The 26595-nt window shown below is 36.6% G+C and overlaps 2 protein-coding genes across 9 annotated transcripts; one reads left to right on the forward strand and one right to left on the reverse strand.

Moving 5' to 3' along the window:
- The first annotated feature begins 22 nt into the window (after positions 1-22).
- On the forward strand, positions 23-8580 carry Pjvk (pejvakin). Of its 6 annotated transcripts, none has more exons than XM_048808036.1 (8): positions 23-198; positions 1739-1830; positions 2147-2336; positions 3062-3257; positions 4335-4476; positions 5931-6048; positions 7488-7586; positions 7789-8580. In XM_048808036.1, the coding sequence occupies exons 2-8, from the start codon at positions 1822-1824 to the stop codon at positions 8079-8081; spliced, it is 1047 nt and encodes a 348-aa protein (XP_048663993.1). In that variant the 5' UTR covers positions 23-198; positions 1739-1821; the 3' UTR covers positions 8082-8580. The 6 variants fall into 6 exon arrangements, with proteins under 6 accessions (XP_048663993.1, XP_015336589.1, XP_048663992.1 ...); XM_048808037.1 differs by having other exon boundaries at positions 27-198; positions 2269-2336; XM_015481103.2 differs by having other exon boundaries at positions 1739-2336.
- Positions 8581-10706: 2126 nt separating this feature from the next.
- Fkbp7 (FKBP prolyl isomerase 7) lies at positions 10707-21728 on the reverse strand. Of its 3 annotated transcripts, none has more exons than XM_015481106.2 (4): positions 21402-21728; positions 19867-20018; positions 14299-14429; positions 10707-11029 (listed from the first exon to the last, which is right to left on the reverse strand). In XM_015481106.2, the coding sequence occupies exons 1-4, from the start codon at positions 21722-21724 to the stop codon at positions 10868-10870; spliced, it is 768 nt and encodes a 255-aa protein (XP_015336592.2). In that variant the 5' UTR covers positions 21725-21728; the 3' UTR covers positions 10707-10867. The 3 variants fall into 3 exon arrangements, with proteins under 3 accessions (XP_015336592.2, XP_015336591.2, XP_048663997.1); XM_015481105.2 differs by having other exon boundaries at positions 14299-14432; positions 21402-21724; XM_048808040.1 differs by having other exon boundaries at positions 11016-13302; positions 14299-14432; positions 21402-21727.
- Positions 21729-26595: the final 4867 nt, after the last annotated feature.

Below are 26595 nucleotides of genomic sequence, written 5' to 3' on the forward strand. Positions count from 1 at the left end.
GGCTCACGAGACTTCACGGTGCTGGCCCCTCCCCTCTCCAGTCCCCGCCCCTCCTCTCTCCAGGCCCCGCCCCCTCTGTCATACCCCAGCTTTTCCCAGTTCCCGCCTGCGCTCCACTTAAGCTCCCGGGGCACCCAGGTCGGTCATTTGCTTGCCGCTGTCACCGCGCCTGGAGCTTGAGTTTGGGGGCCTTAGGAGGTGGTTTGCCACCCGGAAAGAATGCTTATTCCTGTGGGCTCAGGGTTAGCGAGGCCAGAAGTCCGGTGTATTTGGCGGGTGGGGAGGACAATCTGGGGACAGGTTCACTTTAAGAAAGATTTGAAAATGTTAATGCAAAATTGCTAGGGAACCTCTCAGAACCTGGCGATGAAACTTGAGACCCTTGATTTATGGGCTCCTGAGAGCTGAGCAGGCTTTTCCAGCCTTTGCGTCCTCTGGGGCTTCTGGAGACCCTTCTCTCCTGCTGGGCGGGCTCCTTTGTCTTGGAGGCAAGTTGGACAGCGGGTCAGCAGAGTCCGGCAAGGCTTGTTAGGTGTAAAGGAAGGCCTTTCTGTAGGCCAGGTTCCAGTTTTGTTGGTTGTAATGGCGTTGGTGGATGCGCTACCTTTTGTGGGGATCAAACTGCGACATTACTTGTGTCGTCTCTCTAAATGTTTGCTTTCCACGTGCAGAAATGGCTCCCTGTGCTTACAAGGTGTTCTGGAAGATGGTTTTGCACAATAATGTTTTCACAATGGACATTATTATTTAAAAAAATTTTTTTTGTAGTTGTAGATGGACAACGTGCCTTTTATTTCTTTATGTGGTGCCAAGGGTTGAATCTAGTGCCTCTGGAAGATGATTTTACACAATACTGCTTTCACAAAGGACATTATTATTTTAAAATGTTTTCCCCTAGTTTTAGATGAACAGCACGCCTTTATTTCTTTATGTAATTCTAAGGAACTAACCCAGTGCCTCACACATGCTAGGCAAGTGCTTTGCCACTGAGCTACCTACCGCCCCAGCCCCCAGAAAGGACGTTACTAAAAGTACATTTTGGGTTGCGTGTGACCCCTGAACACTTGAAAGCAAGTTAAAAAAAATACCAAGAATCTAATCAAATTAATTTCCATTATTTGAGGCTTGAATTAAGCCTAGTCCCTCTTCCTCTACACCACATATGTGTGTATGTATATCAACTAATACCCAGCTGTATTAAGTTTAAGTGAACATCTTTAAGGACCACAGAAACATTGTTTGAATGTTCATTAAAACGTTAGTACAGATTTGCTTTGGAAATGTATTTTTAGCTAAAAAGTTTCTTAAAAACAAGTGAAAACCTTTTATAGATCTCTTTACAGATTGAGTAGGATAATAATGATGAAATAAAAACAAAATAAGTGCAGCAGGACTCCATTTCAGGTTATATAGACTGAGTGCCTAGCTTCTGAGTAAGAAAACATTGCATAATATTTTATAGTTTTCTAAATGTGTAAAATGGCTTTAATTTAGTATTTTGTAAAGATCTGCAGGCATTTGTTTCCCTGTATTCTGTGTATTTATATTTAATATTAGGCACTTGGTTTTGTGAACATACAGATGGGAAAATGTTCCTGCATTAACTCTATACCATAAAGTTTCAAAAACACCACTGTTCTGTGGCCAAAATTTGCCTGGTGAACTTGTGAAGGAATTCCCTTTGGACTAGGTCCATTATAGATAGTATCCAGGACTAATGTTAGTGCCTAAATTGCAGCGTTTCCCATGGGGCTATCTGCTTTCCTCAGAATTGGCCCATTGCTACTAGAAAATCACTATCAACTATGATTCCCATCAAGGATGTCAGTGGTATGTTGGAATTAGTTTTCTGTGTATATTTTAGTGCTATAAATTGCCATTCCAAATTAGGCTTGCTTTTAGTATATCATTTTACACAGTTGATCTATTATTTATTACCTGAGCACATGAAGATAGGCAATGTTGTGAGGTGTACACGGGTAAACTACTTGGTGAAAGCATGCTTTGTATTTTTAACATGTATAATTGTATTAAGATCAAGCAAGCTTAGTTTTGTGCCTGGTTTTCTTGTTTGAAAATGGATTTGTTACCTGGGAGTTGCAGTTGATGACATTTTGATATTAATATGTTTGCTGCTGCTACAAAGAGCTTTGTCAAGCAAGTTGGAGATGGAGGGAGATTAGTTCCAGTTCCAAGCCTCAGTGAAGCTGACAAATACCAGCCTCTCAGTCTGGTGGTAAAAAAGAAGCGATGCTTTCTGTTTCCTAGATATAAATTTACCTCAACACCTTTTACACTGAAAGATATTCTCCTAGGAGACAGAGAAATTTCAGCTGGTAAGTTTAAATGTTTGGGACTGACTACTCATGGAACTGTTATTAGTAACCTAAACAGAGGTCCTATGTACTATTTATACTAGTAATACATATTTTCAATGAAAAAAAAGCAACTTTTATTATGAAAGTAATGATATTATTGAGATGAACAATGCCTAAAGTTTATATAATATCAAATCTCTTATTGAATACTTTTAAAGTCTATTAATTATTTTATAAGTTGTTTTAATCAAAATCAACTTAGAAAACGACATAGTATTTTTTCCTCTATAAATTAGTGTATTATTTGATCTTATCTCCAGATAAAAATAATTTGAATTTTGTTTACAATTCAGTTATTACACCTGGTAAACTGAAATGTGTTTTTAAAGCTTGATTAAATGTGTTTTTAAATGTGTTTTTAAAGCTTGATTAAAAAGTCAATTGACATTTTGATAAGTTACTGCTTCTAAACACCTGTTTTTATTTCAATAACCTAGTATATCTTGATATTTAAGAAATTTTGTTGACTGAACAGATAATTTGATTTCATTTGAAATATTTTGGCTATTTGTTTTTTGTTATTGTAAAATTGAACTGCTATTTTAATTTTGGCCTGAAATGTTGCTTTTTTTAAATTACCATTTGGGAGATTGGATCTTGAATTGCAAATTAACCTGTTACTTTATATAATCTATATAAGCTGAACTGGAGGCATTTAAAAATACTAGTCCCTTTTCATAAAGGTATTTCATCTTATCAATTACTGAATTATGAAGATGAATCAGATGTTTCACTTTATGGAAGGCGAGGCAACCATATTGTAAATGACGTTGGGATTAATGTTACTGGATCAGATTCCATTGCAGTAAAAGCTTCATTTGGTGTAGTAACCAAACATGAAGTGGAAGTATCAACATTACTCAAAGAAATTACTACACGGTCAGTATAATAATCCAAATGCATGTCAGTGTTTTAATTAAAAGTTTTAATATATATAAACTTCATTGTAAAGAATGCTTAATTTTACTAATGTAATTTATTTGTGTGATTTTTTTTTTTTTTGAAATGTTACAAATGTAGTAGTATTGTTGCGGGAAACAGACGGGTTGAGGAGCAGCAAGCAGCACTCAGGAGAGGAGAACTCCAAACATTATTTTATGCTGGTGGGCCCAGAGGGGAACAGACTCTAATTCTGAGCACTCATCCACAGTTTCTCACAATTTTTATAGGTTATTTGGCATCATTTTAGACTCATCCTATTATTGGGGGCTTTTTTCCTCTTTAAGAAAAAAACTCCTAATCTACAGGGCTGAAGGCCTTGTGTAAACATGCTTATAGAAACAGATAAGGATAAAGGCCTCTTTTCACAGGCATGTGTTAAATCTCTAGCCTTAAAAGCATAGCACAGGGATGTTTATATTTCAAGAGGGAGAAGTTAAACTCCTAGGGCAGTTATTTACAGTAATCCAAAAGGTTAACCCATTGGTTAATTAGGCTTCCTAAAGAATGGCTGAGAGGAACTTTCCCCAAGCATTGGTTTCTTACCCAAACCTTTTTTTTTTTTTTTTTTTTTTTGGTAATTTCTGTTTACAACCAGGTCTGGTTTTGCCATCACAGTATACCAAACTTTGGGTCAGGGTAGATACCCAAGAATCACTTGGTTTGAAGAAGATTTTCTAGTGTTCCACAAAATCACTAAGCCCCTACACAAATTGGCTAAATTATTAAACTAAAAAAAAAAAAAAGACTCTTTGTCTGCAACAAATGTAGAGAGCCCCCTCCAACAGACTCAATAGAGAGAACAAAACTCCACATGAGCCTGTTTTAAGAAATTAGAAGGAAGAGCCAGGGTGTTCACATTCTTTTGGGTGTCTTTTCTGGTTTATATTAGGTCTGCCTTTTTTACATTTCGTTAAGATGGACTATGAATGAGTAACACATGATAGGAAAAAAATGTGCCGGATTATATATAATTTGATGTTGAAGAATCTTATGACTGTCTTCTTTTTATTTTAGGAAAATTAACTTCGATCACAGCTTGATACGTCAGTCACGGAGCAGCAGAAAGGCTGTGCTTTGCGTGGTCATGGAAAGCATTCGAACCACACGACAGTGCTCCCTGTCTGTTCATGCTGGCATTCGAGGAGAAGCCATGCGGGTAAGACAGAAGCATTAGGCTTTGCTTACTAGCTACAGAGTTGCTGTGGGAAGTTTTAAAAAAGCACTCAGTTAGAATGAAACTTAGATATTACATCAAATGTTGAGATGAAAGAGCTGCAGTGGTTTAGGATTTTGCACAGTAATGACTGTGTTTAAGAACATGAAAAAAAATCCAAGAAAACATAGATTCTAAACATGTGTAATATGATGCAGATAAAGCACTAATTCTTGTTGAATATTTGCATGCCAGCATTTCTGTCGTTGCTATTTAAGTTCTACTTTAAGAAAACAAACTAAGTGCTGAAGTTGCATTATTTTATTTTTGAGGTACTGAGATTTAACCCAGGGACTCACACATCCTAGGCAAGTGCTTTATTGCTTAGCTATACCACCTGCTCATTTTATTTTTTATTTTGAGATGGAGTCTTGCTAAATTTCCAAGGCAGGCCCAGACTTGGGCTCCTCCTGCCTCAGCCTCCTGAGTAGCTGGGATTTATAGATGTGTGCTGTCATGCCTGGCCTGATTTTACTTTAAAGTTATATAGTTCATACTTGGAATTTTTAAACATTGAATTTATATTCTATATTAAAATAGTTTTTCTAAATGAATATCATCAATGGTCAAAGCATGCTTCATTCAATTTTAAATCCTTTAAAAAAATTAGAAAATTATGTGGGTTTAAATTTTTTAAAAATGTTTTTAGTTGTCAATGTACCTTTATTTTATTTATTTATATGTGGTGCTGAGAATTGAACCTAGTGTCTCACACTGGCTAAGCAAGCACTCTACCACTGAGCCACAACCCTGGCCCACGTGGGTTTAAATTTGATCTCAGTTATGATATTCTTTATCTTTGTCATGTAGTGACACCTAATAATGCCTTGATAGGATTAAAGCCAATTGTTAGAAAGGTAAGAGTTAAATGATAATCTTTTTCAAGTCTTTTACTAATAAAGGTCTGTTCAGTATGACATTCAGCTGTCCACTGAATTCTGATTAACATTGGATGATTTGAGGGGCACAGACTGAAGCATTATTGGAATATGGTTAACGCTTTTGGAAAGTTGCAGAAAAACTCTGGAGGATTTGAAACAGTAGACAGATTAGGCCAAAAATACCTCAACACAGTTATTTTGTAAGATTTGAAGTTTTAAGAAAAAAAACTTCTATTGCAGAGAGCATTACTCTTGGGTTGGCCCTAATCATTGGCTTCAGTACCAAAGTAAGCAAAATAGTCTAGAAGTCTTCCCCGATTCAGATTACCAGTTCCTGCTGGATCACTTGGATCTCTGAAATGACAGTCTAATTCAAGCAGGGTAATTCTTTACTTGAAGAGGTTTTGTTTTTTGTTTTAGTAGTATTGTAAAAGATGATTTGCTTCTCAAAAAAATCTATCCTGACGTGTCAGCATCCTTAATAATGTTATTTTATTTTTTATTTATTTAATATAGTTTCATTTTATGGATGAACAGAATCCCAAGGGAAGGGACAAAGCTATTGTTTTTCCAGCACATACAACCATAGCTTTCAGTGTTTTTGAACTCTTCATTTACTTGGATGGTGCCTTTGGTGAGTGGAGAATCTGCTTCAAACAGTGATTTTTTTTTTTAGGAGAATTTAGTAGGAAAAGCCTCTCTCTCCCTTTCCCTCCCCCACCTCCTTTCTCTGATAATCATAGAAAAGTGATGCCTGCTTTCTGCACTGTGAGTCATAGGGAGATAATCAGCGACCTTCTGATAGGTAGTTTTTGATAGTGGTAATTAGGAGTAGTAAAAAGAGGCCTGTAGTGTCAGGGCACCATACTTCAGTTTTACCTATATTAGATACAACTGCCCCTGTACTCCCCTAAAACATAACTAGAAGTATAGATACTTCCTTCAGAATTGTCCTCTTGTGTGATAGCTCTGTGTACCTATCACACTGTCGCTGTCTACATTTCACAGGTCTTTAAGCTTGGTTGGCCGCCAGCCAGCCCAAGTCCAGGTATATATAGCCCAAAAGACCAGGAAGGGAGCCCCCTAGCCATGATAATTTATAAACATTTTTAGATCTGTTTTGTTCTTTTTCTACAATTCTGTGGGAGGAGAGAATAGGAAGCCTAGAAACAAAACTACATTCTGAGTAAATTCTATTTGGAACCTACTAAGTGTAGATTTTTACAGTTATATTGATGTATGGGAAGAAGATAGAGTGGTATCCATCTAATTCTTAAATGAAAGTATGTTTGTCCTTGCACTTCCAGGAATTTATCCTACAGGTGTACTTACACACATGTGAAATAGTTTGGGTATAAGGATAGTCTGTTCCTAATAACAAAAGATTGAAAACAACCTTAAGGGAACATCCATAAATCAGGATACTAGGAAGCCATTAAGGGCGAGGTCTCTATAGACTCTGACATGGAATAATCTCTAAGACATATTTTATTGAATTTTTAATTTTTTTTTTGGTACTGGAAATTTAACCCAGGGTGCTTTACCACTGAGCTACATCCCTAGCCCTGTTTGTATTTTATTTTGAGATGGCTTAGGGCCTTTCTAAGTTGCTGAGGCTGGCCTCAAACTTGTGATCCTCCTGTCTCAGCCTCCTGAACTGCTGGGATCGCCGGCATGTACCACTGAGCCCAATATCTAAGACGTATTTTAAAGAAATGTATCTAATGTGTAACTATTTGGTCCTAAAGAATTATACACACACACACACACACACACACACACACATAGATATTCTTTTATGTAAACTATAAGGAGTATTTCTGGAAGCATACACAGACACTTAACATTGCCTCTAAGGTGGAAGACTGGCTGGGTGCGGTTGGGCTAGAGACTTAATCCTGCATACCCTTTTTATGTGATTTGAATTTTGTACCATATAAATGATTTTTTTCCAAAAATGTATGAATTTAGCTTTAAAAAAATGGAATGAATTACTAGATTCCTTGCCCTATAAAACACCCCATAGCATATGAGTTGTTCAAGTTATAACATCTTCTCAAAATTGTTTTGTAGACCTTTGTGTCACTTCAGTGTCAAAAGGAGGATTTGAAAGGGAAGAAACAGCAACGTTTGCACTGCTCTACAGACTGAGAAATATACTATTTGAAAGAAGTATGTCTCTTGAAGAGTATTTCAAATGAATTTTTTCCTTCCTGGATTAATATCCAATAATGCCATGTATTAAGGAAAGATTTCAATGTAAAAGCCAAATCGTTTCATGACTGATAGTTTAGAGTCATATATTTATAAATGCAGTTTGGGCTGTTTGTTTTCTGTTTTAACTTCTAATACATTTCTGTGTTTGTCCTTTTAGATAGAAGAGTGATGGATGCCATTTCTCGTTCACAGCTTTACTTGGATGATCTTTTTTCTGACTACTGTGACAAACCTCTCAGCATGACTGATGTTTCACTCAAGGAAGGGACTCATATCCGAGTTAACTTACTTAATCACAACATTCCTAAAGGGCCTTGCATACTCTGTGGAATGGGGAACTTAAAAAGGGAGACGGTCTATGGTTGCTTTCAGTGTTCTGTAGACGGACAGAAGTATGTGAGACTTCACGCAGTCCCTTGTTTTGATATTTGGCACAAGAGAATGAAATAAAAAGAAAAAAAACAGAATATGCCTCATTGGTGTCTTAAGTGCAATTGTGCCATAAGCCTTCTCTAGTTTGCTTTGATGGTAAGTTAGACCGAGAGAAGAGCTGGAAAACCTGTGTGGATGTCATTTTCCTAACACATAAAGTGGAGATGTGGCACATCTTTTTTCTTTATAACTTGTCATGATTAATAACATTGTGTATGTAAAAAAGTTCAAACCTAAAATTCAGAAGATAGTCATTCCTTCATAATTTTGCCAGTTAATTTAGAATCATTTTTGGGATTTAGTCTATGATATTTTATATAATTAAGAGATTTTTCTAAATATCAGTTTTATTTTCAGTCAAATTTTAATTCAACATTTAAGGATGACAAGAATGCACCAGTGGCTACTTTATGGTCCTTTAGTGCTCTAGGTCTGGTAAAAGGAGAAAAATGTGTTAATAATTTAATATAATTCTAAATGTTTAATTGCAGTATCAAATTAAAAACACTGAGCTCGGCATGGGGTTTTGTGTACTTGGTTAACAGTGTGACTGAAAGTAGTAATAGGTTGCCATTCTGTGACGTACATATGCTAATTTTGTCTTCATAAAACTTGCTTAATTTTTTTTGGCTTCATAAACTCCTTTTAATCTTTTTTTAAAATCTTTTGTGGTTCTTGGGATTAAACCACTGAACTATGCCCATTTTTTTATTTTGAGAAAGGTTTTCCCTAAATTGTCTAGGCTGGCCTTCAACTTGTGATCCTTCTCCCTTAGCCTCCTAAGTAGCTAGCATTACAGGTCTGTGGCACAATGCCTGGTTTCTATTGTCATTTTAAAAGTTAAGGCAAATAGAACATGTCTGTTTCTTCTTTGAAAATGTTTCAGACATTTAATCTGTTTAGTTCTGAAAGGTCTTTTTGTTGTTGTTGTTGTTGATTGCTTAGTCTGGCCTCATGGGCTCAAGATGATCCTCTTGCCTTAGCCTCCCGAGAGCTGGGATTACAGGCACATGCCACCATTCCTGGTTTACTTCCCTTTTCTGAGGGAAATAAAATGATGAAAGAGTTATAATTAAGCAAGCCAAAAAGTGTTAGAAAATTGAGTATAGAAGCAAAAACATACCAGAAAGAAAGAAGATAGTAAAGTATCTACGCATACATGATATTAATGTGGTGGTTTCTGTATTACCCCTGGACTTTTAAATAGAATCTCTGGCATTGTATCTAATTAAGTTAAAAGGTAAGCAATGGTTTAGAAAGAGCAAATTTCAGAAAATAGAAAAAGCTTCAAACTCACTTATTTTGAGCAGAGCTATGCACTGCCTGACCATACTTCTCCATATATGTATGTTATGTAGTATGCAAAATTTTACATGCTTTAATAAATATGTGCCCTTTCTTTGGCACAGTGATCTTTTACAGCATCTCTTACATATTACTCTCAACAAGGTAGATGTTCTAAGTCAACTTTTTCATCACAGTGACCAAAAAAGCTGATGGGAAAAATTTTAGAGGAAGGAAAAGTTATTTGGTGCTTGTGATTTCAGAGGTCTTAGTCTATACACAGTCAGCTCCATTGATCTGGGCTTGAGGTAAGGCAGAACCTTCATGGCAGAAGAGGAAAGCAGCTCAGGACGTGGCTACCAGGAAGCAGAGCTCTGCTCACTAGTGACAAAAACCCAAAAGGCATACCCTCAGTGACCCACCTCTTTTATCCACATTCAATCTATTTACCACCCACTTAATCCTTATCAGCAGGTTACCCCACTGATTAAGTTATCACTCTTATAATTTCATCATTTCACATCTGAAAATTCTCAAATTGTTTCAAGCATGAGATTTTGGGAGACACTTCATATTTAAAACATATAGTAGACCACCATTCATGATTTGACCATGACACAAAATTGACCCAGCTCTGTATATCCTCATTTGGAGTAAAAATAGAAGTTTTACAGTTATCAAAATTTGACAGCATGCCAGTTCATAATCATCAATCACGTTAATGATAAGAATGTTGTAAAATGAAATGACATGAGAAAAGTTCTAGAGAAAGGATACTGGTAACTAAGAAACTCCATGGCATCCATTGAAAACTATGAAGACAAAAAGTTAGGGGTGGTAGATATAAAAGTCCACAAGAGGGAAGACAGTAGCACATTTACTAAGAAGTATTGACTTTATGCCTTTTGTAAGAGGCAAAAAGTCTTTATTATGGTCAAATATCTACCTCTTAGCATTCCCAACTGGAACAAACATGCAAGGCTAGAAGCTTGCACCAAAAAAGTTCTTTGTGGGACAGAGATATATAACTAAAATCTTCCTTCATGCATGCCAAGGACCACAATTCTTTCAATAATGTTATGAAATACATAAAAAGATGATATACTAGTTCCTGAGTCCCTACTTCATATTTTAAAAATATGAAACATTTTAATATCTAAAATATTGAACCTTTACATATTTATACATATTGTTCAGGTTAGGTTAGAGTTGGGAAGAGCTTGCAGATTTTGACATGTGTTCTCTTATACTTTGGACGGGAAAATATTGCCCACTCAGTTACAGGTCCATTTCATGGCACTGCAATTTGTGTTCACAGAATAAAGCAATAGGAAACACAATCATACCTTTCCTAAGAGATAAATTTGCAAAACAGCATCACATTTATTAAACAAAATTACATGTATTGAAGGGAACAAAATATCTCACAGGAGAAAAATAGAAACACAACCTGGAGAAAAATGACTGTATAATGTATTAAAGTACAGTAAGTAGCTAAAAAATGTAGAAATAAAAATATGCTATAGTTCATCATGCTGGTATACATTGTATTCTTTGGGAGAAATGAAGCCATCACCATCATGGTCATTCTTCTTAAAAATATCTTCTAAAACTGCATTCTGATATGACTTGTCACGTGGCTTCTCATCTTTTTCAAATTCTTTTTTCAAGTAATGATTTATCTAGAGACCCAAAATAAGATTTCTTTAATAAAAAGATATAACCAGTTTCTTTCTCAAACCAGTAACTTTGAGGAGTATATAACAATAACGAAACTCATATCCAAGACTACTTATATTAAAAAGTTGCATTTTTAAAAGCTATCTGAGATTTTTAATTTTGTAACATTGGAAACAATTTTTGAAGAGTACCCATTTCCCTTGAGATTACAGATGGTTAGTGGCAGATACCATGAATTTTGTTGAAACTAAATGCTTTCTAGTAATCTACATGTTCCCACTAATTATTCCTAAGGATTTTCATTAGTGAGTAAATCCACATTAGCAGTTCTATAAGCTCTAAAACTAATATTGTATAAGCAATAAAACTCAACCACAGATTTTAAAATAAAATTTAATTCTTAATTTTTCCATGCTTCTATAGTTCTCTCTTTAAGTCTATATAACTAGGACAATCTAATAACAATGTCAAATAAATAACTGGCATTCTGAAGTATTATTCCCTGTTTCTCCAGGTAATATGAAATTTCTCTATGTAAACACACAATAAAGCACTGTCCAAAACAGTAGCCACTAGCCACATGTGACTATTGAGCATTCGAAATGTGGCTACAACAACCAGATAAGTTACTATAAATATATAACACATTACAGATTTTGAAGATAGTACGAAACAGTATATCTTATAAGTTTTTATATAGATTTCATGTTGAAATGGTACTATTTTAGATATGTGGAGTTAAGATAAATCACTAAAATTTCACCTATGTTTTCTTTTCATTTTATTTCATTTCATTTCTTGAGACAGAGTCTCACTACATTGCCCAGACTAGTCTCAAACTTATGGGGGCTCAATTGAGCCTCCCAAGTAGCTGAGATTACAGGTGTGCACCACTGCACCTGTCTTTGTTTTTACTTTTTAAAAAGTGGTTACTAAAAAATTTACAATTGAATGTGTGACTCAATAATATTTTCGCTGGAAAGTGCTAACCTATATAATCATGAAAGAAAACAAAGCACAAAAATCTGGAGATAATGTTCTTGAAGGCTGGAGCATTTCTGAGGTAAGAGAACCTTTGAAAGCTGAAGTTGAACCCTGAAAGGATTTTAGCAATACATATCCCCAGGTCAACCCATCACAAATAGACTTTAGAATGATCAATGGACCTTACTATAGGATATATCAACTGTTTTCAAATGTGACTTTTGTTCTATATGAAGGGGGATACATTTATCCCCCAATGAATATAGCAATCCTATATAGGTACAGAGAATTTGAAATAGCCTCAAATAATCTGCAGTTTCTGAATAGGTAAATTTATTTCTTTTTATATCCAGTATAGCTGATTCTCAAAAATCTACTCCTTTTCTAACACTCTGTAGTATTAGAAAAGGATTCAAAAGGCAGTAGGGGGACTGGGGTTGTAGCTTAGTATTAGAGCACTTGCCTAGCACATGTGAGGCACTGGGTTCAATCCTCAGCACCACATAAAAGTACATAAATAAAATAAAGGTAAAAAACTGAAAGAAAAAAAAGCAGTGGGTAAGAACATGACCTTAACTTTGCTAGTACTGGGTTCCATACTACTTCCACTTTGTAATTTAAAAAAGTACTATTATCCTGTCCCCTGTCATTTATACCAGAAAAGTTATTTACTAAAACTGATGATTAAGAAAGAAGTTTCTTGCAGTTCATCTTTCAAATCCAGGCTTTGCCATATATTGGCTCGTGGTCTTGGACAAATAATTCAACTTTTCTGAACCTCAGGTATGTCTTCTGTAGAAGAAGGGCAATATCTATGTTATAGGAGCCATGTGAGGATTACAGTAATGTTTACAGGAGTCAATAAAAGACAGCTATTGTCATTTAAGAGTGTAAAAATCACTCATCCATCTGGTGATAATGCACTTGATAACCAAGATAAACTTGTGAAAATTTTTTTTTAGCTAAGTAGGCCACTCATTTTGATTTTCTCTGTTAATTTCCAGAAAAGAACTGAAGATTCCCTAGTGTCTAGGAGTACTCCTACTGCAGAACACATCTCTGTGTGTGCCTGTGGTAACAACCGGACTCCACCTGGGCTGAGCTCTTGGGTGCTGTGTGGATCCATGTGCAGCTGCTATTCACTCTAAAGAGGGTGAAGGAGTCAACAGAGAGATACATGCTGAGAACAGTTCCCCTCTAGCTGCCCTTCTTCTTCAGCACTGGGGATATTCTCTTCTCCCTCTCCCATTTCCACTGTTGGCTACCCTGGGGTAAAGTCCTTACTAAGTTCCTGGAGGAGGAAGTGGAACGTGGGAAGAGGATTGGTGGGAGAGAGGAAAAAGAAATAGAAAAAGGATTTAGTCCTGTCATCTGAAACCAGTGACCAGCAGAGCCCTTTCCTACTTAACAGGGTGGTAGAGTTAAGCATTCTGAATAGCCTTCAAACAAGTAAAGAGGGAAGACATCTGAGTTACTAATTTTAAGAGTACAGACTGTGAGCCTAGGTTAGGCACTAGACTTCAATAAAACAAGCATTAGCTCTAAAATAGTCATGATGGAAATTCCCTGAAAGAGGCAGGCAGTGCCTGCCAAGCTTACAATCCTTATTTTGCCATTTATAGTTGTGTGATTTTTTTTACTGGTTACTTAACCTGTCTGGGCATCAATTTTCCCATCTTTAAGGGAGAAATGATGATAACACTGTCTACCTCATAAACCACCATGACAGTTTGATAAGATCATATACTTATGTGTTTATAATAGCATCTGGTACCAAGAAAGTTTAAAATTGTTATTTATTACTATTACAAGATCTTTATTAATCTTTCAATTCATATATAATGTCAAGCCAAACTCTTGACTCCTGTTTGGCAACTTTCTGGTCCACCCAATTCAAATTCTTGCTAGTTCTTTTCATAAACTTGTGAAATTCTCATGAATGATCCTCTGAGGAGGGAGTTATTTACCCTGTTACAAATTCTTATGATGCTGTCTGAAAGAGATCCACTCCTAGAGCCTAGAAAATGGAAGAATCTTGTACAAATGAATAGTTTGGGATTTTAGTGACTGTCGTACAGGGAGAAAGTTAATTGAATAGAATGACTCTTCAATTTTATATTGGAAAAGCACATTTTCTTCACAGAGTATAGTTTTTTTTTAATAACCAGCTCTACTAAAGTGCTAAAAGCCCATGCTAGATAGGACTAAAAAGATAATAGTTGCAACAGATGTATTTAATTTATAATGAAAAAAATTAGACTATCTACTTGAAATTTGTTCTAATCACCTCGGTTTTAGAGAGTTGCCGGTCATTGTCTGTGTCTATTTGTTTAAATGTTTCAATGCTCCGTGGTCCTTTGGTCACAGCATAAAGTTCAATCTCAAAAATCAGCGTTGCATCAGGTGGAATCTTGCCATCTGCTAAGAGTACAAATTTTAACAGTGTGATTTATATGTTTCAAGTATTTATTCTTGTCATAATAGTATTATGATTACATTATTTCACATTTAGGAGAACTGATTTCTAAATACCATTGAATTTTTTTCTTAAAATGTTTTAGCCTTTTAATTTTTTTTTCTTTTTTTGTGGTTCTTTCTTTTTTTCTTCTCACAGTGATAGGGATTCAACCCAAGGCTTCATACACACTAGGCAAGCATTCTGCCACTGAGTCACATCCCTAGCCCTTTTGCTTTTTTTTTTAATCAATTTTTTCCATCTGTTTTTAAACCAAATCAGTTCAAAGGAATTACAGAACCACTATTTCCTAATTAAAATAAACATAAATTTTATGATTATTAGAGAAGAAATGTATGAGCTGTAAAATTAAAATTTCCAAGTATAGATGAGTAATCTCTTAGAAAAAGTTTCAAGCAGCTACTTGGAAGCATAAATAAATCATAAGTAATAATATATCTGTTTTTCAAATTATAGACATTAAATTATGATTTTTTTTTTTTTTTTACTGGTTACTTAACCTTTCTGGGCATCAATTTTCCCATCTTTAAGGGAGAAATGATGATAACACTGTCTACCTCATAAACCACCATGACAGTTTGATAAGATCACATACTTATATGTGTTTATAATAGCATCTGGTACCAAGAAAGTGTGAAAAATGTTATTTATTACTATTACAAGATCTTTATTAATCTTTTAATCTTTCTGATAACAGAAAAAGTCCAGGAATAATTTTACAAAGAAATTTCTAATCATAATAAAAAAGTTTTTAAGTATACAATTGAGTAATTCTTACTAATAGTTAACCGGTTAGCTAAAGTCAGATAATTTTAGTAAGCTATGCTCTGTTTCAGATAAGCATTTCACAAAAATGACTTGCCAAAATGATTTGCTTGGAGGCAGTGGGTAGCTTATATATTCCCAGGGTCTCAAACAGTGCCTGATCGACTATAGGTGTTCAAATTTCTGCTGAATACATGACCCATGTTTATTTTGAAAGTGACCAAATTTGTTCTTTAAAAGGAACAGCAATTCTTTTTAATGAATAAGCAGAGAATTCTTGTTAAAATATTTAAACAATCCAAGTAGAAAAGGGTTTGCAACTTAAAGGCAAAAGAGGCAGTATACCGGTAGTTTCCAAAACCAGGACAAAGAAAAATCTACCCATGCATTACATTGACTAACATGTAAGTCCTAATTAGTGAATTAGTGCACCACATATTACCTGACTTTAAAGAGCTGGAGCTTGATTCAATATCCTTTTTATAAAACCGATTCTCATTCTGTCCAGTTATAATCACCTTAAGACAGAAAAATGATTTCTTTTTTTAAAATTATTTTTTCTAGTTGTAGATGGACAACTACAATAAAGATATTTATCTTTATTTTTATGTGGTGCTGAGGATCGAACCCAGGGCCTCACGTGTGAGAGGCAAGCGCTCTACCACTGAGCTACAACCCCAGCCCCAGAAAAAATAATTTCTGATGGTAATTAAAGACAAACCCCAAACAGAGATTCCTTTTTTAGGTGCTTGGGATGGAACACAGGGTCTCACACATGCTATCTAGTCAAGTGCTCTACCACTGAGCTACACCTCTGGAACAAATTCAAATTTCTGAAAGAAAAAAATATCACTGATATAAATGAAGTTTGTATCATAATTCTACTGTGAACATATAAAATGTTGCCAATTAGTTCCTTTTTTTCTCAAAAAAACCTTAAAGTATGATAAAGAGAAAAATACGCACTTACTACAGCATTGCTACTTAGAGAAGCAGACCAAAGAAGTGGGAGTTAATGTAAAGAATCTATACATACCACATATATCGTTAGTTAAAGCACTAAAAAGTCACATGCATTTCAAGACATGCAGGGGTGCTCTGTGACATGAGGCAAGGACATTTCGCAGAGGAAAGACTTCTTCAAGTATCACCTAAAATAAAGTTATAGCTACTGTTAGGTCTTAATAACAACTTACTTTTAAAAAGTTTACTTAATCAAGAAGGTTGTTTTTATAAACCCATGCTAACTCTATTCAGTTGCAATCATCATAAGACAGAAAAACAACTTCTCCTGATAATTAAGGACAAATTAAAAACACAAATTTCCTTTTACTTAAGATCTACACTGCAACTTTTAAAAAAATATAATCTAAGCTATTGTAATTCAGGTAAGGCTAGCAGTTAACTATGTTCCAGTGAACACATTTTTTCAGGGCCTCAGTTTCCTTAGAGGTACAATGAAGGTGCTGGTGGTATTATTAGTGAGTGTCACCATTTTTCTATTAGAGACACCTCAAACTGAATATGAACTAATTTCTTGAAATCAAACTTCTACATAATATAGCAAGTGTCTTAATAGCTTAGGCAACTTGGGTAGTCATTCATATCTAAGCATAAATTAGTTTATGAAAAATAAGTGATCATTTGCCTGAGAACAATGGATTCAGGACTGGCACCTGTTGATAAGGGATATAGGTGTTCTAGGCAGATAGAAGAGTGGGTGCTATGGGAGGAGGCAGAATATGCAGGCATCTGATGAGACAACATAAGAAAGAAAGGGAAACTCTGAAAATGAAACAAAAGATTCTAAGAAGTAAACTGCCTACCATCGTTTAATCTAGAAAATGGCCTCAACTTTATGACAACAGTTTTAGGACAGTATTAAATTTAACCTATCTTCCATTTTCTTTCTCTCCTAGATTATACAAATAAAAATTGAGATATACAAGTTTTGGCGCAATGGGAGTTTTTTTTTTTAATCCCTCCCTCCCCCAGCCCCCTGGCTTTCTTGCAGAGCTGGGGATAAAACCCAGGACCTTGAGCATGCTAGCAATTGCTCTACAACTGAGCTACTGAATCCCCAGCCCTGAGAGGTTTTTTTTTTTTTTTTTTAATTATTATTTTTTCTTATACCAGGGATTGAACCTGGAGGCACTTAACCACTGAAACCCATACCCAGTCAGTCCTTCTTATCTTTTATTTTGAGACAGGGTCTCACCAAGTTGCTAAGGCTGGCTTTGAACTTGTGATCCTCCTGCCTCAGCCTCTGGAAGCACTGGGATTATAGGCATGTGCTACCAAGCCCGACCCCAGGAGCTATTTAGATGGGACTAAAAAACTGGTCAAAAAGCACTGAATATGAAGCTGTTGTTTCCTAGAACCACTTCCCTAGGTCTGACTGGGCTTGTGGCACTGATTTCCCTCAATCTAATTTGGGACCCCTGCTCTGGCTAGAAAGAAAAGGTTTGGGAATCACTACTTTTTTTTTTTTTTTTTCCTGAGAAGAAATCTTCTCACCCTTGACTCTTAGTCCTCTTTCCCCAACACTTAAGGTCATCAGATAACTGTCTGTCTTTCCAGATATAGTCTGTGAAGATATATGCATAGGTGAAATTCCCATGCTATAATGTAAGCTCTTTAAGGCTAGCAAGTAGTGTCTACTTTTTGCCCGGTGCCCAGTGCCTAAGAGAGCCTGAGATAGATGATTAATAAATATTTGTTGTGGGGCTGGGGTTGTAGCTCAGTAGTAGAGTGCTTGCCTTGCACACGTGAGACACTGAGTTTGATCCTCATCACCACATAAAATAAATAAATTAGTAAAACAAAGGTATTGGGTCCATGTTCAACTAAAAAAAAAATTAAAATAAATAAATATTTGTTGCAAGCTGGGCGTGGTGGCACATGCCTATAATTCCAGCAGCTTGGGAGGCTGAGGCAGGGGGATCATGAGTTCAAAGCCATCCTCAGCAAAAGCTAGGTGCTAAACAACTCAGTGAGACCCTGTCTCTAAATAAAATACAAAATAGGACTGGAGATGTGGCTCAGTGGTTGAGTGCCTCTGAGTTCAATCTCCAGTACTCCACACCAAAAAAGAAAAAGAAAAAATTGTTGCAGGAATGTAATCTATCCCACTTTATTTTTAACATATTAACACACACATATAGCTCTACACCATTCTTTTTACTGGCTATAGATTAATTCACTGTATAGATATACCATAATTTATTTAACTAATAACTGAGCGATAGATACTCAGGCAGTTTTCCATCTTTTGCTAGAATCTGCAATGAATGTTTCTTTACATGTATCTTTGTGCACATTCCCAGTAACAGAATTAATGGGTCAGAAGATATGCATATTTTTCCTTTTGATGAAATTGTTAGGCTGAATGGTTGGCATTCCCAGCAATAATGCAAGAGATGGCTCATTCTTCCATGCTCTTGCCAACTTTATCTTTGCTACTCTGATGGGTAAAAAAATGGTGTCAATTTCCCTTTCTTTATAAATAAAATTAAGTACTCTCATAGATTAAAAGGCTATTTGTATTTTTTTAAAGTGAACCATTTGTTTATAAATTTGGCTCATTTAGAGGTAGGTCATTCATATGTGCTGCATTTTCCCCATTTATCTGCTTTATCTAGGGTTTGTGGAACTTCTTGCTATAGAATTCATTCCCTGTAGGTTTCAAGGCCTATCTTGTATTGGGTTAACAGTGATTGAGCTTATTATATCTCAAGTATTCCTTTTGCAATGCTGTTCTTTAAAATCATGTTCTGGCTTCCTGTTTTATTAATTTAACTTTTGCCACCAAGATCTATGTTTTTATAAATATTCATGTAACAATACTATAATGATACCAAAAACAGAAATGTCCAAACTAGAGTTTATAGACTATGCAAAATCATTATGAGTGCTGCTGCTATATAAAGGAAAGAACTCTGGCCAGAGACCTATATTCCAACAATGTCTTATTTTCTTTCTAAGTATAAAGAACTGAACTGATTTAGAGATAGCTAGAGTTTGTTGAACCCTATGTTTCTGTGATTATTTTCTCCATTACTTTTTTTGTTTGTTTTTAATTGTGGTAAAATATATATTAATCATTTTAAAGCACACTGTTTAGTAAGGCACAATCATATTGCTATGCAAACAATTTCCAAAACTTCTTGGCAAAACTGAAATTCTGTACCTATTTAATACCTCTCCCTTTCACTCTCCCTCCAGTCCCTGGAAAACACTTTTCTACTTTGTCTCTATGAATTTGACTACTCTAGATACCTCACATAAATGGAATCACACAGTGTTTTCTTTTTGTGTCTGGCTTATTTCACTTAGCATAATGCCCTATCTACTTTGTAGCATTGGTCAGAACTCCCTTCCATTTTAAGACTGAATAACATTCCACTGTATGAATATACCATATTTTGTTTATACACTCTTTGGTGAACACTAGTGTTGCTTCTGCCTTTAGTTATTGTGAATAATGCTACTGTGAATCATACATGGACATACAAAATTTCTATACTCTGTTTTCAATTCTTTTGGATATACACACAAAAATCTATGATTTATTTTCAAATATAACTGAAAAGAAAAATAAATATTACAACTTACCATATCCTTCCTTTCCATATGCAAATGAAGGAGGTATAATCACTTTTCGCTTCTCTCCAGGGCACATATCCATCATAGCAATGTCTAGGCCTTTTATGACTTGTCCAACACCAAGAACAAACCATTTGGGGTGACCTTCATTTTGTGTCCGGCTATAATAAAAAATTATCTTAGGTAAGCTGATTTCAAGAAGCCAAACTTCAAATTACAGGTGGGTGTTTAGTTATAATTTAAAATTAGAATATCTTTTCCCATACTAGCACCCTTTTTGAACCCCCAATGGGATATTTGGCTCAAACTTGCCTAAAATTGGTAGAAAGAGGTATGATTTGCTCAAAGCTAATCATTAGGAGTCATCTCAATTTCTTTTTTATTCTGATCGCTACAGAAACAGTTCACTTTTTAGTGGTTCTCCAGCCTCTAACTTGCTGTCTGGTTTATACATATAACTCATTTAACTTATCTGGGTTTGTTCTAAAAAAAAAGATGGAGTGGGTTTAGTCTCAAAATGCCATTTTAATGGTAATTTAAAATAGTGTGTGTGTGTATATATATATATATATATACATGTACTGGAGACTGAACCCAGGGGTGCTTAACCTCTGAACCACATCCTTAGCCCTTTTTTGTATTTTATTTAGAGACAGGGGCTCCTGAGTTGCTGAGGCTGGCTTTGAATTTGAGATCTTCCTGTCTCAGCCTCCTTCACTGCTAGCCTTATAGGGTGTACCACAGCCTTAGCCTACATGTCTCTCTTTTCTTCTAAATAAGAAGAATTTACTTTCCCCCAATCTTATCTTTATAGGATAATAGCATTTGGACTCAGAATAATATACTGTTCATTAAATCAGACTAAGCAGTAGGTGGGATGAGAGTGGGACAGAGGGCCCAGCAGAAAACACCAGGCAAGTCATTGTTGTGGTGGTAGTGAGAAACCACACCCCACACTCCAGCTTGAGGGATGGAATAAAATTTTTTTAGCTATCATCCAATGTGATTCTTAGTAAAGACGCTTCAATTCAGGGAAATTATGAATGCTATCATAGGTGATCTCTTGATTTAGTCCTAAGGATAGTGGTGGTAGTTGGAGATGTGTGGGGGTGTAGTGTACTTTTATCAGAAACTAAGCCATCATTTTCAACAACTAAAATATATTCAGTTTACTAGAGAACTACTGACATCTAATTTGATTTTTTTAAATGACGAAATGACCAAGTGTGGTGGTGCACGCCTGTAATCCCAGCGGCTGGTGAAGCTGATGCAGGAGGATCACAAGTTCAAAGCCAGCCTCAGCTACTTAGTGAGCCCCTGTCTCAAAATAAAAGGTCTAGGGTTGTGCTCAGTGGTTAAGTACCTCTGGGTTCACTCCCTAGTACCAAAAAGAAAAACAACAACATCAATAACAAAAACAAATAAATGGTTCAACTTACTTTAAACAGAAACAAAACAACCAAATAATTAGCCTTTTGGTTGGTGGAAGGAGGTAAGATTTGGTGTATCAGTTGGACATGGGGACAGTTTGCGGCATTTCTTACCTGCAGTAGAATTTCGAGCCATCTTTAGCCAAGTAGCCATCGTAATGGGCATTAAGCAGGTCTCCCTTCTTGCTTGTCTTAGAGCAGTTTTCCGGACGATGCAAAATTTCTATTTTCACTTCCTCTGGGCTCTCTTCTTTCTTTAGTCCCTGAGCAGTAATAAAGCCCCACAGGTAAAAGAAAACAACTAATCTGGATAAGAAATGCATGATTCCTGGAACAGGCCCCACGATACCACCGCGTTCCCCACCGCGTGTCTTTCGCTTTGGGTGGCTCTTCCCAGGGCAGAATTCCGACGCGTGGCAGGCATTGTCATACGCCATAAAGAGCCTGGGCGGGGCTTCTAGATGCCCCGCCCCCAGCTGCGCGCAACAACTAGTTTTCGTGGGGTGTGGGATCTGACGCATGTCTGTGATAATGGGCTCTTGGGCTGGCTGTCCTCTGTTGCTAAGGTGTCGCAAACTCGCACGCTTCTCCTCGAGAAGTCCGCGTGTTTTAGAGCCGGTTTCCTCCAGATTCAGTAGTAACACTCCCGTTTCCTAAAATAAAACTGTTTAAAAGACGAGATGAACAGTCTGCGGTGGGATGTTTTAGAACCAGAGAATATAATCGTTATTTCTGGTGCAAAAGGCTTATAAGACCCATAGGGAACTAGCGGGAATGGAGGGGGGGGACAGGTATTCTGGAAAAAAGACGGTAAGGCTTGCGGTTGCTGAGTGCTTCTGGAGCGTCCTTAAAGTTCTTTCTTGGGGTCGGAGTCATGCATTAAAGAGTTCCAGACCGCGTCAGTCATACACAGCCTGACAGTTACCTGAACTGGTCAAATAGCCACGTCGCTGTACTCAGCGATTTGTAACCCGCCACTGCCTTTCGTTTCCGTCTGCCACCACTCCGGGCCACCCTTGACTTGAGGGACTCTAGTATTGCGGGAAAAGCTCTTGACCTTTTTTTCCCCTGCTAACTCTGTGACATCAGATTTATCCACATCAGATGAGGAGACTTGAATACCGGGCATTTTGGTCCAATCTCGCAGCTAGTATGCAGCAAAGATTAGGCCAATTCTGTTTGATGCAACCCCCTTCCCTCATTTCAGTATGAAAACCTTCCAAACATAGAAAAGTAGGAATTTGCAGTGAATACCCTATACCCACCAACTAGATTCTATCATTAATGTTGAACTGTTTTCGATTTACTACATATCCATTTCTCCACCAATTCACCTTATTTCCAAGTGAAAGTCCAGACTACCCCAAACTAGAAAGCTTTCAGAAAGGCCTGGATTAACTTTTGGGAAGAGACTTATTATTCTATCTCAATGATGCTATAAGTCTCAGCACTGAGGCTACTTTATGTGATTGCTTAGAGGGTGGTGACCCTCATAGCGAATTAGAGTTTGCAAAATTCTATAATTCTGAAAATTACTGTCAATTATGCGAAGTGACAATCATTACCAACCAAGATTAAAAAAAAAAACCCCATAAAAGCTAGAAGAGGTGGGCATTGTGACACAGGCCTATTAGCTGAGGCAGGAGGATTGCAAATTCAAGGGCAGTCTTGGGAATTTATAAAGACTCTATCTCAAGACAGAATAAAAAGGGATGAGGATGTTGTTCTGTGGTAATTACCTAGCGTGCTTGAAGGCCTTAGTTTAATTCCTAGTACTACACACAAACACACAAGTTAGGAGAAAGCCTCTATTAATACAATTTCAAAATTTGCAGAAAGCCCCTATTTTTCAAATACAATTTCAAAGTTTAGAGAAAGCCCCCCCCCCCATTGCAATTTCAAAGTTTAGTTCCACGTTTTATATTCTAGATAAAATCCTGGCTCTCCAAGGTTATTTATTGGGATGATGGCAATTTCTTGTCTGAGGACCCCATCACAGCTGTAATTTTACCTTCCTAGAAGAGAATTTCTCGGACACCCTGAGTGTGAGAAGAATATGAAGCCCACACAAGCCTTTTATTTTCTTAAAATCAAACAAATAAAAATCACCAAAGGACCTTAGGCTACCCTACAGGAACACTCTTAATAGGAGAGGCCTATGTCACTGTCCCCGAGACTAATGCACCGGAGCTCGTGCTCAGACAGAGCAGGGTTGAGCGCGGCAGGGCCCAAGTGAAGGAAGACTGCGGAGCCGCAGGGCGTGGGCGGAGAAGGAGGAGGCCAGACTTGCGCCACACCCGCTCGCGCTGCTTGCGCCGCCTCCGGCACAGCGGCGGGGCGGCAGGCCGCGCCCGCTCCTGCAGCCCCGCCGCCGGGGAGGGGTTTCCCGGGACGGGCCGGCCCCTTTCATCCAGGNCTCAGCCCTTGTTCACACTTAATAGTCAGTGGTTTGTTAGTAACTGAGTTGTCCGGGGTATTGGACAGGATTGGACTCTTAGGATCAAGATTTAATTTTAAGAGATGTTTTCAATATTCCTTTTAACCTCCTGAACAACACTATTGATTTTAGAAGTTCACTTGTTGAACTTAGCAAGCATGGTTTTGGAATCTGTCCCCAGGTATTTTTCTTTTAAGGGTTGGTTTTCAACGAAGTATCCGAACGTTTGGGAATTCAGGTAACTGAGAAATAGTGCAAGGAAGTGCAATACACAGAAATGGAGCAGGCTTATCAGATTCATCCATGAGATGGGTTGGAAGGAAGAACTACATACTGTTAGTAGCTTCGGTGTTTCCATGATAATGAAGGCTATTAAGAGCTCTTAAGTCTGAATTGTAGTGCAGTCTCTACTATCAATCAGCGCTAAATTAGGCAAATGGCTTGTTCTCTCAGGATCTCAGTCTTTTTGTAAGGCCTGTGTGATCAACAACTGGAAGTGTCTTCCAACTCCTGAGTTCTGTTATCTCACCAAATAAGAGGAAGGGGAATGTATTTAAAACATTGGAATAGTAAACAGATTTCTTGGTTAAACATAATGGCAAATATTGACTTGCTGCCCACTTACTCTGCCAAAGATATTGAACCCTTTAGTGATTATATGCTGTACTCAACTTGTGTTCACTGGACTTTGTGCAAAATCTGCATATACACACTATAAGGCATAGGTACTGAGCCATAGTTGTTCTTGGTTTTTGGTTAATTAGAACCTTAAAGCCAGATATACAGTAGCAGATACTTTAATAATTATGAATCACTGATGTTTTATTTCGTTCAAAATAAAAATTTATTTCCTTAACTATCATATTTTAACAGGAAACATTTAAAAAAATAAGGCACATTTAAAAACATTAAATTAAAAAACTTTTTGGTGACGCTGAGAAGTGAACTCAGGGCCTTCCACATGCTAAGCAAGTGTTTTACCACTGAGCTACACCCCTGACCCCAAGACAAATATTTTTTATTAAGTATTTTCATTTGGGTGGTTGTGAGAAGCACAGTTAGTGTTTGGTTGAGGTATCACATTAATGGTGAGTCAGTAGCTTCTATGCTTTGAGATGCAAGTGATTGCCTCATTGCAAATATTTGTAAGCACTGTGTCCTGGGAGTTCATGCCAGATGAACCATTTCTGAGTAGCCCAGAGCAATGGCAGTTACCAAGATGAGTCATAATTTAAGGTGAGGTTTCACTTGGAGTGAAATGTGGTCTTGGCAGTTTCCTCATATCCTTTGGTACTGAGTACCAGCTGTGTCTTAGGTTTTAGTCTTTGCAGAACATTTTAGGTAACTTCTAGTAAGCTATGTAGGGTTTGCTGAAATGAAATCTTTGGTTTGGAAGGATTCCATTTTTAAAATTTAAATCTGGCTCCCCCACATGCTGATTATTAGTTAGTTCATCTTGGGTCTGTAGGACAAGCAGCTGTCCATGCTAAGTGGTTTTTAAGGACTTCCTGTGTCCTTAAAATTTAAAATTAGTGTAATTTGGGAATCCTTTGTAGAATAAGAGTTTTGGTAATTAACTTTTGGTAATTTGATATAAAAATATGTGTTTTGTTTTGTTTTTTTTAAAGAGGAATTTTTAAAAGGGAGTAATGTGTGGATCTTTTCCACAGGTACAGTCCTATATTGTGTAAATGTTTATACAACAGGTTGGGTTGTTAAATATTTCTTCAAAAAAGGTATATAGTGATTATTAACAGACTTGGTTAGAATAATATATTCAACCATGGTCACCATTTGTGTTCCTACAAATTCGAAATGAATCATTTTACTAAAAAAAAAAAGAATTTTTTTTTTTTTTTTTTTGGTGTATGTATGTGTGTTACTAGGGCTCAAACCCAGGGCTTTTGGTAAACATACTGGACAAACACTGTACCACTGAGCTATATCTCCAGCCCATTTTGCTTTATTTAGAGACAAGGTCTTAATAAGTTGCCTAGGCTGGCCTTGAATTTGTAGGCCTCCTTCTTCAGCCTCCTGAGTTGCTGGCATTACAGAAGTGTACCACAGTGCCTGGCTTCAATATTTGTTTTAAATAGATATTGAATTGCAATAATCCACATTTGCAGAATCATACTTTGTCCTATAGGTACACTGGATCTATGGTGGAGGAATGTACTTTCATACTCTGCTTATAATTTGCTCACCAAGGTGAATTACTATTTGGAAATATGTTTTCATCATTTCTATACATGTTCAATACTTATGAATAATAATATTTAATATCTGTTTTTTTATGGATCATAGCAAGATCTCACATTTATGGTGTTCATTCATTTGTTTTTTTCTGTCACTTGAGAAATATATTTTTTAAACACCTGTTACGCCAGGCACCAACCACCATTCTAATTGCTGGGAATGCAGTGATGAACATGATAAAGTCCATGTATTCAAGAACTTTCTAATTTGGCAGGCCGCATTAGGGTATATAGCATTCTTAAAGATGGATTTTCCAAGCCAGGTGTGGTGGCGCACTCCTATAATTCTGGTAGCTCAGGAGGCTGAGACAGGAGGATTGCAAGTTCAAGGCCAGCCTCAGCAATTTACTGAGGCCCTAAGCAACTTAGTGAGACTCTGTCTCAACATAAAAAAAATCAAAAGGGCTGTGGATATAGCTCAGTGGTAAACCATCCCTGGGTTAAAATCCCCAGTGCCAAAAAAAGCAACAGCAAAAAATATTTTCTAGGCATCTAAGGCTGCTTGATTTATTTATTTTGGACATCTATCTTTCTGAACTGTATTATAGCATTTTCTACTTTCTTATAAACATTTTTTTTTTTTACTTCTCTTGTTTTTTTTTTTTTTTTTTTTTTT

The sequence above is a fragment of the Marmota marmota genome, unplaced genomic scaffold (assembly GCF_001458135.2).
Source record: "Marmota marmota marmota unplaced genomic scaffold, marMar, whole genome shotgun sequence".
Classification (NCBI taxonomy): domain Eukaryota; kingdom Metazoa; phylum Chordata; class Mammalia; order Rodentia; family Sciuridae; genus Marmota; species Marmota marmota.